The sequence below is a fragment of the Bufo bufo genome, chromosome 5 (genome assembly GCF_905171765.1).
Source record: "Bufo bufo chromosome 5, aBufBuf1.1, whole genome shotgun sequence".
Taxonomy (NCBI): Eukaryota; Metazoa; Chordata; class Amphibia; order Anura; family Bufonidae; genus Bufo; species Bufo bufo.
In genome coordinates, this window is record NC_053393.1 from 514,874,055 (window position 1) to 514,890,218 (window position 16,164).

The 16,164-nt window shown below is 39.3% G+C and overlaps 1 protein-coding gene across 1 annotated transcript in view; it reads right to left on the reverse strand.

The window, feature by feature from the left end:
* The window catches only part of MALRD1 (MAM and LDL receptor class A domain containing 1), a 365,234-nt gene that overhangs the window by 181,081 nt on the left and 167,989 nt on the right, over nt 1–16,164 (reverse strand). Inside the window, exon 20 of the mRNA XM_040434052.1 lies at nt 3,311–3,439. Coding sequence (XP_040289986.1) covers nt 3,311–3,439 — 129 coding nt within the window. The remainder of the gene's footprint in view (nt 1–3,310; nt 3,440–16,164) is intronic.

Below are 16,164 nucleotides of genomic sequence, written 5' to 3' on the forward strand. Positions count from 1 at the left end.
TTGTTAGTGGAAAAAATGGGTTAAAATGGAAAATAAGGCAAAAAAATGAAATTTTCAAATTTCATCGCCATTTGCCAATAACTCTTGTGCAACACCTAAAGGGTTAACGACGTATGTAAAATCAGTTTTGAATACCTTGAGGGGTGTAGTTTCTTAGATGGGGTCACTTTTAGGGAGTTTCTACTCCAGGGGTGCATCAGGGGGGTTGAAACAGGACACGGTGTAAATAAACCGGTCCATAAAAATCAGCCCTCCAAAAACCAAACAGCGCACCTTTCACTCTACGCCCCGCTGTGTCGCCGTACAGTAGTTTACGGCCACATATTGGGTGTTTCTGTAAACGGCAGAGTCAGGGCAATAAAGATACAGTCTTGTTTGGCTGTTAACCCTTGCTTTGTTAGTGGAAAAAATGGGTTAAAATGGCCCCCCTTAGACTATATACTCTGAAGATGCATCAAATTTGGCCGATGGTGTAGGCCAAATTTGAAGTATCTTTAGACACTTTTGTCTAACTTCACACCAGCTATTGGTTGGCTTTTTTTGTGCCAAAATTTTGTGCCACAGAGAGCCCAGGCAACCCCTTGTATCTTTTGCCATTTACATGAAGCCTTAGTGTAGCAGAATGCCTATATTTAAGGGAACCTTTCACCATGCAATCTGCAGGCAGGCAGCAAGAGCAGGAGGAGTTGAGCAGATTGACATATAGTTTTGTGGGAAAAGATTCAGCAAAACGTGCCATTTCTTATTTAAATCTCTGTTCTTTCTGGGCTCAGTAGCCAAGTGGGCATTCCTATCAGCGATTGAAAGCTATCTCAGTACACCCACTCACACAGGGAAGGCTATAAATCACCGATAAGACCACCCACTTGGCTACTGAGCCCAGAATGAGATGAGAGTTAAAGAATAAGTTAAAAGGTTTGATGACCATATACAAAAAAATCTACATGTCAGCTTCTGCTCAGCTATAACATGCTGACTGCTGATTGCACTGTATTTCATGGTGAAAGACTCCTTTAAAGGCAGGGGGTGCACCTCCAATGAGGCCAGGTGAGGCAATTGCCTCAGGAGGCGAGACCTAGAGACAAGTGGGGCGTTGGCAGGGCCGTGGGAAATGAGCACTTCTCATCATTCTATATTCAACTGTACCACAGTATGCCTTTAACATTAAGGCTGGAGTGGGACGCCATTTCAATTTTCTCCTCAGGCAGCAGAAAGACTAGGTGCACCCCTGTTTAAAGGAGATGCCAGCTTCAGATGGACAAGAGTTACATCACATAGTGCATATACTTGGCCTATAGACCACACCATAACAATAACTTTTACAAAGACACTGTAAAAGTAGGATATGTTGGCTAATCTCTCAATTTTACATCAGTATGAGGGTTTAGTCAGACCGCAGAGTGCACCTGTCCTTGTATAAGTTATTGTTATTTTGTTTTATTGTTTATCACATCCACACATTTGCTATCCTGTGTAGGATGTCTATTGTGGTACTTGTGGTCCGCTGCGGGCATACTCTATTGTATGCATTTTTGCCATTAGCAGCGGACCACAAGTGCAGGATCTGCCCCCCCCCCCCCCCCCCGGTATAGATGCACCACTGCATAAGGGGTTGAGCACTTCCTGCTTTTCATTACCACGCCAATTTGTAGTTTATAATCCACATAACAAATAGATCTGCACATTCAGATGTAGGAGGAGCTAAAGCGACTCCTGGCGCATTAACACACAAGCTTATCACACTGGCTTAGTTTAGAAATCTGCAAGGTTTCTAAAGCTTAAAGAGTAACTAGACCTTTGTAGGAATGTTTAATATGATGTCCCTAGTTCCTTAATAAAACTATTTCTAATATACTTTATTAATCAATTTTGTAATTTTCTTACTCTTTTACCTCTCTAAAGTGCACCATTCACTGTGTGCTTAAAACTCAGTTCTCTGTGTACGGAGTACAGATTGTGAAATTTAGGAATGGGGCAGCAGCGCTGTGAGTATGGGCAGGAGCACATATTGCTGCTCCTGCTCGTGCCGCCCGGAGGTTTACTAACTCCTGGCATAGTACATGGGTACCCTGTAACCACGTACTATGGTAGAGGAGATAAAAAAGGAAGGGGGGTTAATCTCTATTCTTCCACGGAAGGACCTGTGAAAGTATCAATGGAGGTAAATTTTTAGGCTGCCAGGGGAAAAACAACCATCAGGGAGATTCCCTAATGGGTGAGGTATAGACAGAGGGAATAGAACAAAATATATTTTTTACCCCTTTGGGGGGCGCCACCATCCCTCGAATGAAAAATATAAAATATGACCCTCAGTGGGTTAGAGTCTTTAAAAAAAATGTTTTTCTTGTATATATCTATATATACAGATTGATAACACACACATTAAAAAACTCATTTAGAAATCAATTGGATGATGTCATAACATAAATTCAAAGTAAAAGCAATTTTGACTCACTTCACCCAGGAGGTATCGGATGGGATAAACTCAAAACACCCTCAGAATTACCTCGCGCCTGGGTAGCCTGTAAGATCTCACTGAATGACAGCAGTCCAGTCGTGCTTCTTGTCAATCGTCTTTATTGAACCACAGGGTGAGGGTGAAGGTCTCTTGCTCAAGAGATGAGCAAGAGACCTTCACCCTCACCCTCACCCTCACCCTGTGGTTTAATAAAGACGATTGACAAGAAGCACGACTGGACTGCTGTCATTCCGTGAGATCTTACAGGCTACCCAGGAGCAGGAGGTAATTCGGAGGGTGTTTTGAGTTTATCCCATCCGATACCTCCTGGGGGAAGTGAGTCAAAACCACGTACTATGCCAGGATTAGCTGAGCGGAGCGCCGCCTTCTTCTGCCTACGCCGCTAAGCCAAGAGCTGACATGCAGTTCTCTTAGCTTAGTGAAGAAGGAGCCAGCTAATCCTGGCATAGTACATGGTTACAGGGTACCCATGTGCTATGCCAGGAGTTAGTTATCCTCTGGGTAGCATGTGCAGGAGCAGCAATGTGCGCTCCTGCTCATACTTACAGTGCTGCTGCAGCCACATTCATAAATTTCGCACTCCATACTCCGTATTCCGTACACCGCTCAGCGGTGTACAGAGAAGTGAGTTTTAAGCGCATAGTGAATGGTGAGCTTTAGGGAGGTAAAATTGATTAATAAAGTATATTAGAAATAGTTTTATTAGAGCATTAAGGACATCAAATTAAAAATTGTTGCAAAGGTTTAGTTACTCTTTAAAGTTGGTGTTAACTCTCTGATGTTGGCACTTCCTAGATATGTATAAATAATGTAAGGCCATGATGTACATACTGCAGTAAGCTTCATCCGAAGAGTCCCCACAGTCAGGCTTGTAGTCACAGACTAAGTGGGATTCAATACATTTTTTGTTTTTGCATATAAAATCAGTATTTTCTGGGCATTTTCCAGGCTCCGCTCCAACTGCAAAAAAACAAGACATTAAATCAATAGTCATCCGAGTGGATGTATGCTCCATTTCATTTGTTGATGTAAGTTTAGCAACACGTTGTTTCCATTAACATTGTGTCATCTTATTCCCATTACCTGCATTGGTTTTTACTACATCATTTAGTCATCAGTCTGTCTCTATTTAAGAATTAAACGAGAAAGAAATCCAAAGTCAGCAGCTTATGAAATGAAATCTTATCTAAAAAGCTGGAGACATCATTCTCTATGGAAATGTCTCAGAGGTTCTCAGAACGGGAGATACGTGAGATAAGGTTTGTAATACCTGTGAAGGATAGACCTGTCAACCTCTCCTCCTCCAGTCTGACGTGGCTGATAACAACGAATAATAGACTGCATTGAATGGCACCGATAATATAATAATATAATATAGTTCAGGCTCTGTGTCTATTTAACCAAACCTAATGATAGCATTGACTGAATGTGCTGACAGGTTGACAGGAACCATTTTTTGTGTAGATGACAACTTATATGATTGCTGTCACTTTTTAAAGAAATGTCTGTTGCCCTTTAAAGAGAGAGTCTGTCAGCAGTTTCGACCATGCAAAACTGCTGACAGCACAAGGTAGGGGCTGGGGAGAGCAGGACAAATATAAAATTTGTGGAACTTTTTTGTCAGGAGTAGTATGAACATGAACTTTTGGTCTGCCAGATTCTGCTCCTGCAAGTGCACTGGAGACAAAGCTTCACTGCAAATGCGATTATGAGCTATGCATTGAGATGCGTCATAGCTCCTCCATTCTACTCTGAGTGACAGCTGTAACATCCATCCAAAAAAACACTTCAGCTCACTTATAGCAGTGCAGAGGGTCTGTGAAGTGCCTGGCGGAATAAAAGTTCATGTTCACACTACTACTGATCCCTACATAATGCTGTCAGCAGGTCTGCAAAACTGCTGACAGACTCATTTTAATTTTAATATCACTATGTAATCAAACTGCACCTATCACCCTAACTTCAGATTTACTCATTTATGGTGCCTATTCTTTATAGACATCCTTCAGTTCACAATAAAAATGTTCCAATAAATGCAAAATGCATAGTTAAAATATCCGGTGCTCTCCTTTTTAACCCCTTCTACACATTTATGGAGTTGGGCCTGCTCCATACACAGTGTATGTCGGCCATGTTATCTCTGATTCTGGACTTTTAACCCCTCAGATGCCACAGTCAATAGCAACCATACATCTGAGCATTTAGATTGAGTCTCCTAGGACTGCCTTTGTAATCTGCCTCTGGCAGGGCTTGATAGAAAGTTATAATAGACTGCAATAATAAGGTATTGCAGTGTATGGTATAAATGATCGAATGATCGCATGTTCAAGTCCCTTATGTAAAAAATGTAAAAAAAAAGTTTTAATAACGCAATTTAGATCAGAAACCTTTTTTTTTTTTTTAAGTAAAGCACAAGAAAAACTTTAAATTTAGGTAATGCTGCAAATGATTGTTACAGATCTGCAGAATAAAAGTAAGATGGCTTTTGGATGGACCAGCTAAAAGTAGGGTAAAGGTTGTCATTAGTATGGTAAATGGTATATGGTGAGATTTATGTCCCAGATTTGGCATTAGGGTCCACTAGCTGAAAGTTACACTTCTTTACTAAACTTCTTTCTTAAACTACATATTTATTTCCCACATACAGCAATTCCGCAATATACAATGGCCTCATATACAATACAATATTTTCAACGTACAATGATCTTTTCTGGACCATCGTACGTTAAAACCAGAGTCAAAATACAATGTCTAAGACCCAGATGCAACTGTCAACATGACCATTTTTCTAGAAAAACACATTTATTGGTTGTCCAGTAGGTCCTCTGCGGTATTAAATAGTTTGCACTGCCCTCTGTCTGTGCCAGGGTGAGCTGCTCCTTTGGACACCAGTTGAGCGGCGACTAAATTTAATTTTTCTGGTACATCTACCTATGTACTATGCAAGAGCCTGAAGAAGCACCTGCCCTTACCATAAAAAGTCATTTAGGATTCCAGCATCTATTCCTGTATGTTTTACTTTAGGACTTGCTTTATATGTTTTGGTTATCTGCTTATTTTTCTTAAAACTTCACTTTTTCTTGTTTTGGGATGACATTTGGGGGTTTTGGAACAAATTACTGGTTTTCCATAGAGTTATGAACTTAAGTTACAATGATTTCAACTTACAATGGTCATCTCAGAACCAATTATCTATCTATCTGTCTATCCATCTATCCATCTATCCATCCATCTATCCATCTATCTATCTATCTTGTGCCTTCCTCTATGACATACGTACAATATATATAAGTGGTTTTGGCAGAGAATAACAGACGAACATTTACTGCATCAGTTTACATAGTGTATAAGTTTGATAGTTTTTCACTTATAGGATAAGGTCAGAAGACAAGACATAAGGAAGTTACAAGAGGTCTTCTAACTGTCGTTCAGATTCAGGGCAAGCTAGTTTCAACTATTTACCCATCAGTCAGGAATCTGAAGGTGAATTGAAATGAACATCACAGGGTCACTTGTCCGATTATAAGCTCATTACTTTAGTGACCTCTTGTCTGAGTTTCAAAGTCAAACTCTTCGCTCTTTTGTTGTTCCCTCTCGGTTTTAACAATTTCTTTAAAGTCACTCTGTAAATAGCTATAGAATAAGTCATCCATGAAGGTTGTGTGCAACTCAAAGGAAAGGGATATGTTTTATCAAAGGGTTGTATCAATAATTTTAAATGCTTAAAGGCTATGTACACCTTTGGGGGCAATTTTTGTTTTATTATTGCACTCGTACTCATTTCGAGCTAAAAACTTTTTCAATTGATCTTTAAAATTTTTACATTTTGTGCCGCCTTGAGTAGCAGGATATGAAATTTCACTCTGTTCCTTCAGGCAGCTCAGCTGACGGCTCCTTATCTCTAATCACTGACCTCCTAAACCAGTGATGGCTAACCTCCAACACTCTAGCTGTGGTGAAACTACGACTCCCCGCATGCACCATTCATTTCTATGGAGTTCTGAGAACAGCCAAGTAAGTGTACATCTTGGGAGTCGTAGTTTTACCACAGCTGGAGTGCCGGAGGTTAGCCATCACAGTCTTAAACACTCATTATAGCTCAATTCTTATCTTACTGATAAGAAGGTGGCTTAATTAAGTGGTTAGAGATAAGGTTTATTAAATGATCGGCAGTGAAAGTACCAGTCACACAGCTAGAAAAACAGTTAACCCTTTGTGACAGAACAGCTCAACATTTTTATTTTTTTAATCCAATAAATATTTTATTTTCTTCAATGATAATAACATAGCATTTAAACAAAGCCGGAAAAAAAAAAACAAAGGAAAAAAGTACTCACAAAATAGGCTTATACACACAAAAAAGATATTACTATCGTTTTAACATCATCTCAACCATGAGATTAAATCCAGCTCTGTAAAGTCAAGCCTAATATCTTTAATCCCAAATATCCCCCCCCCCCTTCCCTTGGCTGCTGTTGCTGATAGACCGGACCCCATACTCCCCCCTCGTACCCGTCCACGTACACCAGCCAACAGAGCGCAGTAATCAATCCACCTCGCTGCCACAGATAAAGGGGTATCGCGTACCTTACCTTCTCCGCTTCTCAATCTCCTCATACAGCTTTATTTGGGACATAATCCTTCTCCACTCCTCAAATACGGGGGATATGGGGGAACCCCATCTCTTAACTATCAGAACCTTTGCTATCAAGCAGCCCTTCAGCCAGATCAGATGGTATACAGAAAAGTTTGACTTTACTGGTATATAGGATCCCAAAATCACAGAAATCATATCCGGTGCACAAGATTGGGGGAAATCCCCCTGGAGTGCTGCAAATACCTGCTCCCAAAACCGCTTTATCACGCGACATTCCCATAAAAGATGGATATATCTAATATTGGGGCTACCACACTTTCGACAAAAAAATTCACGACCTCTGTCATTAGCAAACTTAGCCTGCATTTGTGGTGTATAATACAACCTATGCAAAGTTTTAAACTGGATCAATCTATAACTGGTTGCAGATATTACCTTCTTCGTATTTTGAAAAATCTGTGGCCAGGGGAGATTCTCAGCTCCCGTTCCCATTTAGGTATACTTTTAAAGGAAATCACCGTGGACAGTGAAGCTCGCAATTTCGAATAAATCTATGCCATTTTTATCTTTTTCCCTAAGTGAAAAAAGCAATAATCAAAAAGTAGGTGTTGTTGGGTAATCATATATGTTTTATTAAGTGTAGCTTCGTATGCATGTTTTAAGTGTGCATACATAAATTGGTCTAAAAACGAAATATTTGTGAAATTAAAATCCCCTAAAACCTTAAAACGGTCTGCAGCAAACCAATGTGCCACTCTAGTGATACCCCTACGACTCCAATAAGTGTAATCAGTTATTTTCAAAAATTCTGGTAAGTTCTGATTCTCCCACAACGGGGTAAAATTAAGCACATGTGACACCTGCAGAGTCATTTTCAATGTATCCCAGACCCTCTGCAGAGTTCTCGGGATCAAACAACTAGTGTCCAAACCTCTAAACTGTGCTGTTTCTAAGTGCATAAAAATATTATCAAGTGACCTACAAGTTACCCTAGTTAAATATTGCCCAAGTGCATTCTCTCTAAAGTTACAACATCTTTGTAGCTGCACAGAAAAAAAATTCCCTTGAAAGAAAGGAAGTGCCAATCCCCCCTCTGACTCGGCCAGCCACAAATACCTCTGCTTTATGCGAACCCTCTTCCTCCCTCAAATTAGGTTGTTTATTAAAGCTTCCAGTCTATAAAAGAAGGCATCCTCTATCCAGATGGGGGAGGCACAGATCGGATACAAAACCAGAGGTAATATGATCATTTTAACTAATGCCAGTCGATCGGATTGCGATATTAACAATTTTTGCCAAGCTCTGATTTTCCCCTTTACTTTATCTATTACCGGGGAGAGATTTAAGTCGTAGAATCTACTTATAGGGACACCTATCTTTATCCCCAGATAGTCCAGAGAGTCATCCAAAGACAACATCCGAACCCGCGAACCCCCCTCAGGGTCATTTCGTTTTAGAGGGAGGAGTGAGGACTTAGCCCAGTTGATTAAATAACCAGAAAGTAGACTGAACTCCTCTATCACCTGCATAACATAAGGGACGGCTTTCCAGCCCTGATCCAGAAAGAGGATAACATAGTCTGCGTAGAGCCTAATTTTATCACTCTCTCCCGCTACCCCGAAGCCCCGAATCTGACCATTCAGACGAATCCTACAAGCCAACGGCTCCATAAATAGCGCAAATAAAAGGGGCGAGAGCGGGCAACCCTGTCTCGTACCGCGTTGAAGCTCAATAATAGAGGAATTAACCCCATCAATGTTAAAATGATAATTGCCTCTCTGAAAGATGGAGGGAGGGATCCGTAGCTATATGATTCATTTAGAACCTGCAGCAGAATGGGGAGAAGTGCCTTAGCGTGGAACCTATAGAGTTCAAATGGCAAAACGTCCGCCCCAGGGGAGGAGTTATATTTAACCGAGCAAAGAGCATCCTCTAACTCTGCCTGGCGTATTGGATGATCGAGCATTCTGGTTTCCTGAGGGGAGAGAAAAGGCATTTCTAATTCATCCAAATAATCGTCAGTTTTTGAGGGGCTACATACCGTTTCAGATCTATATATATCAGAGTAATACTTGGCGAATTCCTGTCTGATCAACTCTGAATCCTTAACTATCTGACCCCGAGTGTTTCTAATATGACTTATTTTAGTCCCACCCCTTTGACTTGCTACCAGTGCAGCTAACAATTTCCCTGTTTTCCCCTCCTCACTAAAACGTCTCTGTCCTTGAAAAAAGAGTTTATGTTGGGTTTTATTTACCATAAAAGTCCTATATTGTTGGTTGGCTTCCTTCAATTCTATACGTAGTGAATCTGTACCGTGTTTCGTCAAAGTCCCCTACAACTTCCTAACTGTCTCCCTCAATGCGTTTTCCTGCTTATGAAACTCCGCTTGTTGTCTTTTTATTTTAACGCAATAAAGGCCTCTAATATAGGCCTTCAAAGTGTCCCATACAAAATGAACATGGGTGGAGCCCTCATTTCGATGCCAAAATTCAAGAATCTCCGCATTGATTAAATCTCGCTCACCAATGACTCCCAACCAATAGGGGTTCAATCTGAAGGTTCTATTAGGGCCTGTATTTACCCCCCTTTCCCCTGAGCAGAAGCAATACCGGGGAATGGTCAGAAATTCCATGCAATTCATATTTCGTCTTCACCACTTGATCAGACATAGCCCCGTTTGCGAATGCTAAGTCAATTCTTGACATTGACCTGTACGTCCGGCCAAAGCATGAATACGCTATTTTTTCTCCATACAAGTGACGCCAGACGTCAACCCATGCCAATTCCTGGGTAATTCTACACAGGAGAGACTGAGAGTGCCTCTGCTCAGGGGAGAAAGATAACCTATCCAATCTCGGATCCAATACCGAATTAAAGTCACCGACCAACAGCAACGGGCACGAGGGTTTACTACAAATAAACATAGACAGCATAGATAGAGAAGTGGAGGCAAAAGGAGGAGGGACATAGACAAAGGCTAAAATACAACATTTTTAATAAAGACCAATTAAAAAAATGATTTTAGCCCAAAATTAGTAAAATACAAAAAAATAATAAAATTTGACCCAGAAGGTGTCCAAAGACTTTAAAATCATACATAATCTAGTACATTGCTCTCTCTTTCTAACAAAGCTAGAACAAGCCCTTACCTCCGATGGATCTATAGATCTCCCCAATCATTGCTCCAATTGTTCTGCTAGATTTATTTCAGGCTGGCAACTTTGGGAGGTGTGTCCTTTCTCAGGGGTGTCCTTTCTGCTGCAGCTCTCTCCCTATCACAGCTCAGGGGGCATGTCCTTTCTGCTGTAGCTTTTTTCCTGTAACTGTCACAGCTTCTAACTAAAGATATAGCTGGTGACAGTTGAACATTTAATCTGAACACGTGTGACCACTTCAGTGAAGTGGACAAAGAAAAAGGGAAAGAACAAACAGCAGGTGACACTTTACAGATACATTTTATTGACTAGTTCAATGGCTATATTACGTTTTAAATTCATGCCATTACAAAAGTATTCAGATCCAGGTGCTGGTTTGAAAAATGTAGAATACTTTTTGTGGCACAACCCTTTTAAAGGGAGACCATCGCTTCCAAAATTAGTTTGAATGTAAGCATGTGTGAATGTAGCCTAACAGAGGAACGGTACAAAATACAGTCATAGGAATAGATGCTCCAGAATTGCTATTACAAACAGAAGAATGTTTTCCATTCTCCGAGTTCAGTGATGTCACTTATACGGTATATACCTGCACTACTCCTAGAATCCATGCATTCATCAGTATCACTATTTATTCTCATACTTTACTTTGTATTTTCATTTGCTGTACTTCATCTTGATGAAACTCTTATCTGGCCTCTCCCTGCCATGTGTTTTATCTGCTCCCTGAAGCTACTGCTGTCAGTTCATTTCTAATGGTGCTCTCTCTGTCTTATTAGATCAGTGCCCCACAGATTGAATTATTACCACCAGGCTTGTTATTATATACCACCATCGATTAATACCTGGAAAAACGGAGGGGTCAAGGTCTGTCTTAATAAAAAAAAAGATCCAAATTATTATAGAAAATAAATTGCCCCTTGAGCTAGTAATTCAAGACATTATGAGGCTCCTGTTCTGTCATCCAATTCATGAGATACCGGTAACTCAGATTCCTCCAAGAGAAATTTGCAGGAAAATTGATACAGTAGGTGTTATTCAGTTTTTCAAAGCAAAAAAATTAAACAACAAATATAAAAAAAAAAGCTACCACTCTCCTCTTCTATACACTGCTCCGGCGGTTCCCCCAGACTTTGTGTACAAGCAGTCAGCACATAACCACTGCAGCCAATGAGTGTCATGGTCTTTCAAAGATATTTCATGGCTTAGGGCTATGAGCCCTGTTCTATGTTCAAAGGACCCAGGTGAGTTACAATAGTTATAATATAATTTGATCCATATTGAAATCAATCCCATCCACCAGGTTTCTTTTTTGCACCAGGCAATGTTATTTTAGGTGGCAGAGGGTTCTTTGCCCCCCCCTCGCTTGGGTGCGACTGCTACTGTACCTCTGCACCTGCTGTAGCTATGTCCTTACCTAGAGAGATGTTAGTGCAGCTACATGTGAATGATTTTAGATTAACAACAAGCTTACATCATTGCTTCGTGTCTCTGACTGCTCCAAAAATTAGGCCCAGAGGGAAAGTCAGAGGGCGTTGAAATCACAGTTTGCAATGCAAGGCTAGTGTCTGAATCCTCCATAATTAAATTTTTGGGGCCATGACTTTTGTTGTCTTACCATTCTCCTTCCAATGTTTAGTCTAGGGTTACTTCTCATTGACATTGTAATGTAGTTAATTCTGCTCTATGTTAAAAACTTCTGCTCCACCTCTGTAGTGTGATGTTCTGCACATTCCACCATATTTCCATAAATGTAAACCTTTGTTGCCAGGTTGACTGACCCAGGTTCTTGTACAGTACTTGTCCTTGTACTCAAACTCTCACTAAACATTACAAATACTCCTGTTTTATCCCGTAAAATACAAATTTTCTATCCTAATCTAAACAAGTGGAAGAAACAGGAATCTTTAGTCAATTTAAGAGTCTCAGTGTAATTTAGAAATTTTTGAAAGTGCCACTGGTAGGGGCATCCATACAATCCCAATGATGTGTCAAAGCAGTAGATGGTCAGAGGGCCCATGGGACAGCCCTGTGAACCAGAGTTTGGAAGTGCTGTACAATATTTAATTTTGAAAATAGGATATAAGGGTGGTGTATTCAGAGGATGAGAGCTCTGTCATCCAAAAACTCTCCTTTGACTGGTGTTGTTGTCTTCCTAATATGTCATCCACATATCCTTTTTTGTGAGGAGGATTGTAGCCCAATGTCATTGAAAATGTAAGAAGGTTGTAAACCTCTAATCTGTGGTTTAAAGGGCTGTGCAGTGAGGGCTTGAGCACCAACAGTTTAAAAACCTTATACCCATCTGTTTAATGGCCAAGCTCAGACTATCCTAAGGCTTTCTAAGGACCCTTCGAGTAAATACAAAACAAATGAACTTAGTAAGTATTACTGGACCCAGCAATTAGAATTTCCATTGGCATTAATTGAAAATACCCAAATGGTTATGGAGGGGATGTATCATTTCATTTGCATTAGAAAACCAAAAAATTAAGATTTTTATGCATTTTATACTGCTCTTGCTTCATTTAAAAAGTCAGTGGTAAAGGTTCTTATTCATACAGGTCATGGTATATCAGTAATGATAAGTCAGATCAACTGAAGATGTTTCATTAGTCACCCAAATAGCTTTCTCAATTAGAATCACTTACTGGTGAATACTGGTGACTCAAAAAGAGCACTATTGTGTATACAGTCCAGTGCAGTAAGGAGTGCCAAGAATTGTACATTGGGGAAAAAAATAGCAGCTATACCAATGTATGGCTCAGCACAAAAGAACCAAAGCTTGCTGTCAGGAGCTGGTTATCCATTTGTTAAACGTTATGTACACTTTTGGAGGCAATTTTTTTAATATTTGCATTTTACTCATTTAGATCCAAAAATAATTTTTTAATTGATCTTTATTACTGTAAATAAAATATTGATACGTTCTGTCACAAATAATTAACTGGTTGTCTAGCTGTAGAATCGTTCGTTTTACTTTCACTTTGTGCTGGTCATCTAATAAACCTTATCTCTAATTTAGTAAGCGGTCGTAAACACTTATTTAAGCCACATTCTTATCAAGATAATAAATGAACTATAGTGAGTGTTTATAATGTCAGAGAGCAGAGATAAGGAGCTTGTCAGGTGAGCTGGTTGATGGAAGATAGAGAAAAATTCTGATCTTGATACTAGAGTATCTCCACCCTGTACAGAAAAAAGGGCTTCATATCTCTAATGAAGACCGAATGAAAAAAATATATTTTTAGCTCGAAATGAGTACAATGGAATAATTTTAAAAAATTCCCCCCAAAGGTGTACTTAGCCCTTAAGGACACTTGTTTTATGACAGCGAGGTTTGCATCTTAGAGGAGGACTGGTTCAAAAGAGCTGTGAAAGAAGTTATTTACGTTAAATTAGAAAAACCAAGCTTGAGTAGATGTGGAGGGCTGTGACATCTATTGTCTGCCATTTACAATGCTGTTTTAACACTTCTCCTCTACTGAGGCAGTTAATCACACCTAATAGCAATGAAAATGTAATCAACATATTACCCCTACGACTGAAGCATGAGTCACCAGTATTTAATGCCAGAGAATTCTTGTACAAGCCATTCTAATTGAGAAAGCAGGTCAGGTGATTAGTGAAACGTCTTCAAGGGAAAAAAATTCAATTCCAGTCCAGTTGCTCTGACTTATCACTACTGATATCTTTATTAGTTGCACTCCATATTTATCAACTGTGACTTTTTAAAAAGTTGCCAAAAAAGTTTCAATTTTGCTCTAGTATGTAAGTGGTGCAGAAGACTATCTCAATATCTCAAAAATGTTACATTTAAAACTGTACCACATATATCAAACACCATGTGATTAATAAATTTGGTGGAAATTATATCAAGGCAGACTAAAAATAAGTGACTTCTAAAATTACTCTCATGATCAATTCCTCCCTATGTGTCAATAGCAAATTTAGGCTACCTGGCTCCTGCCATTTGTCCAGCTCTCAGAAATAAATATAGAAGGGCACTCAACAATCAGAGTCACACCGAATTAGAGAGATCTATCTCTAAAACTATGCGATAATGCGAGATATCATAAAACAAATAACATAGAACAAACGGATAAAGCAATGGATAGATGATATACTGATGGTAAAATATAATTGTCCAATACAGCGAACTGAAAAAATGTGAAAGTCAATTTATTTCTGTAACCTCCTGATAGTATTGATTTGGGTGCATCAATTTCAGTTGGAGGACCGTCCCTTTCCTGATATAGGGTGAGCCGCCCCATATACCTAATACTATATCCATTTGTCCAGCTCTGCCATAAAAGTTTCCTTGCTGATGGCAAGGTCATTGGCACTTCCACTCATGTTGACTACAACTCTGTCCTTCTTAGGTATTGAAAACCTACAGTACATATTGTTTTCCCTTTCTAGAAACAAACCTCAGAGGAGAATTTAACCTTCTCTTACCTGACTTATTTTCAATGGACTGAGAATGTGTTATCATAAACCAGTACCATGAGGATGGCCCTATCTCTGTTGTCTAGTCTCTACATGTCCCTGTGAAGTTACAGAAACATCTAGAGAATCAATACCCCCATACACATCAGACTACAGTATTTTCAGCAAAACCTGTTGCTTTCGAACAGGACCAGCTGTCAATCTACAGTAATATGTATGGGGAGCCTCGAACTCTTGAATTTCTTAATCCCTTTGTTCTCCAAAACATAAGCCACTGCCAAAAGTGTCTGGAAGCATCTCTCTACTCAAGTGTATATATGTGTATGTGACAATTGGGAAAATTAGCTTTTGGCTGAAAGCTATTGAAGATGTATGGGCGCCTTTAGGTTTTCCAGATCTAGTTGTATGTCAGAAGAGTGAGTATAAGATCTGAGTAACTTGATGCAGTCATTTTATTCTGAGACATCACGTAAGATTTTTCACTTTTATTCTGACAACAGAAATAAGCCACTGGATATATAAACAGGATTGCTACATGAAGAGAGTGATATAAATATATATATATATATATATATATATATATATATATATATATATATTTATTTATATCTTAGTCTAGACTGAAGAAGTGTCCTGTTTGCCAGTCCACTGTGATGATGTCTTGTCTGAACAAGGTCACGTCAAGGCAAGTTTAGATGAAAATGATGGATAGCGCTAGATACCAGACGATGGGGTGGGTGCTCAGTGTCAAGTAAAATGCACTACAGGCACAAATAAAAAAATTGTTGTTTGGCCTTATTGATCAATCAAGAACATTTTTTGCATTCTGTGCTTGGTATGTACTGTCAAGTAGTCTGGCTAAACATCATCAGATCAGCTGAATTGCAAAGCACTTAGAAATCCGAGCCTTGTATTTTCCAAATCCAGTTTGATGTACATCAAGTATACAGAATATTAAACACTAAGGTCTGGTGTCTTTCCAGAAGCAAAAAGCATTGTCAGAAATGGAATAAAGATAAAGTTGCACTTCAGAAACACATGATTTTCACTCTTCATGATCGGACCAAAACATTGTACATTTTTAAACGAAATTATATTGTGACGTGATAATTCTAAAGCCCACACAACATTTTCATTAAATGGACCCATAACAGTAGCCTCATTTATGGAAAAAAAAAAGTAAAATAATACAACACTTTTTTAAAATATAATTTTCTCACTATAGAGTTAGGTCTTCTGGGTAAAATGCACCAGTGTGCATGAGTGAAAAGCATTTTTTCTTCTTTAGTTTAGGAATAAACATACAAATTTTATCTTTAAAGCAGGGTTGTCCAACTTTTGTACCCAGTGTACCCTACTGTTTCCCTTTTATAAATGGTAATTACATTTTACCACATCTACTGTTCTTGGGGGGCTGAACATGGACCTTTTTAGCCCTTCATGCTTAGGCTAGGTTCACAACATTGTTGTTGTTTTTTTTG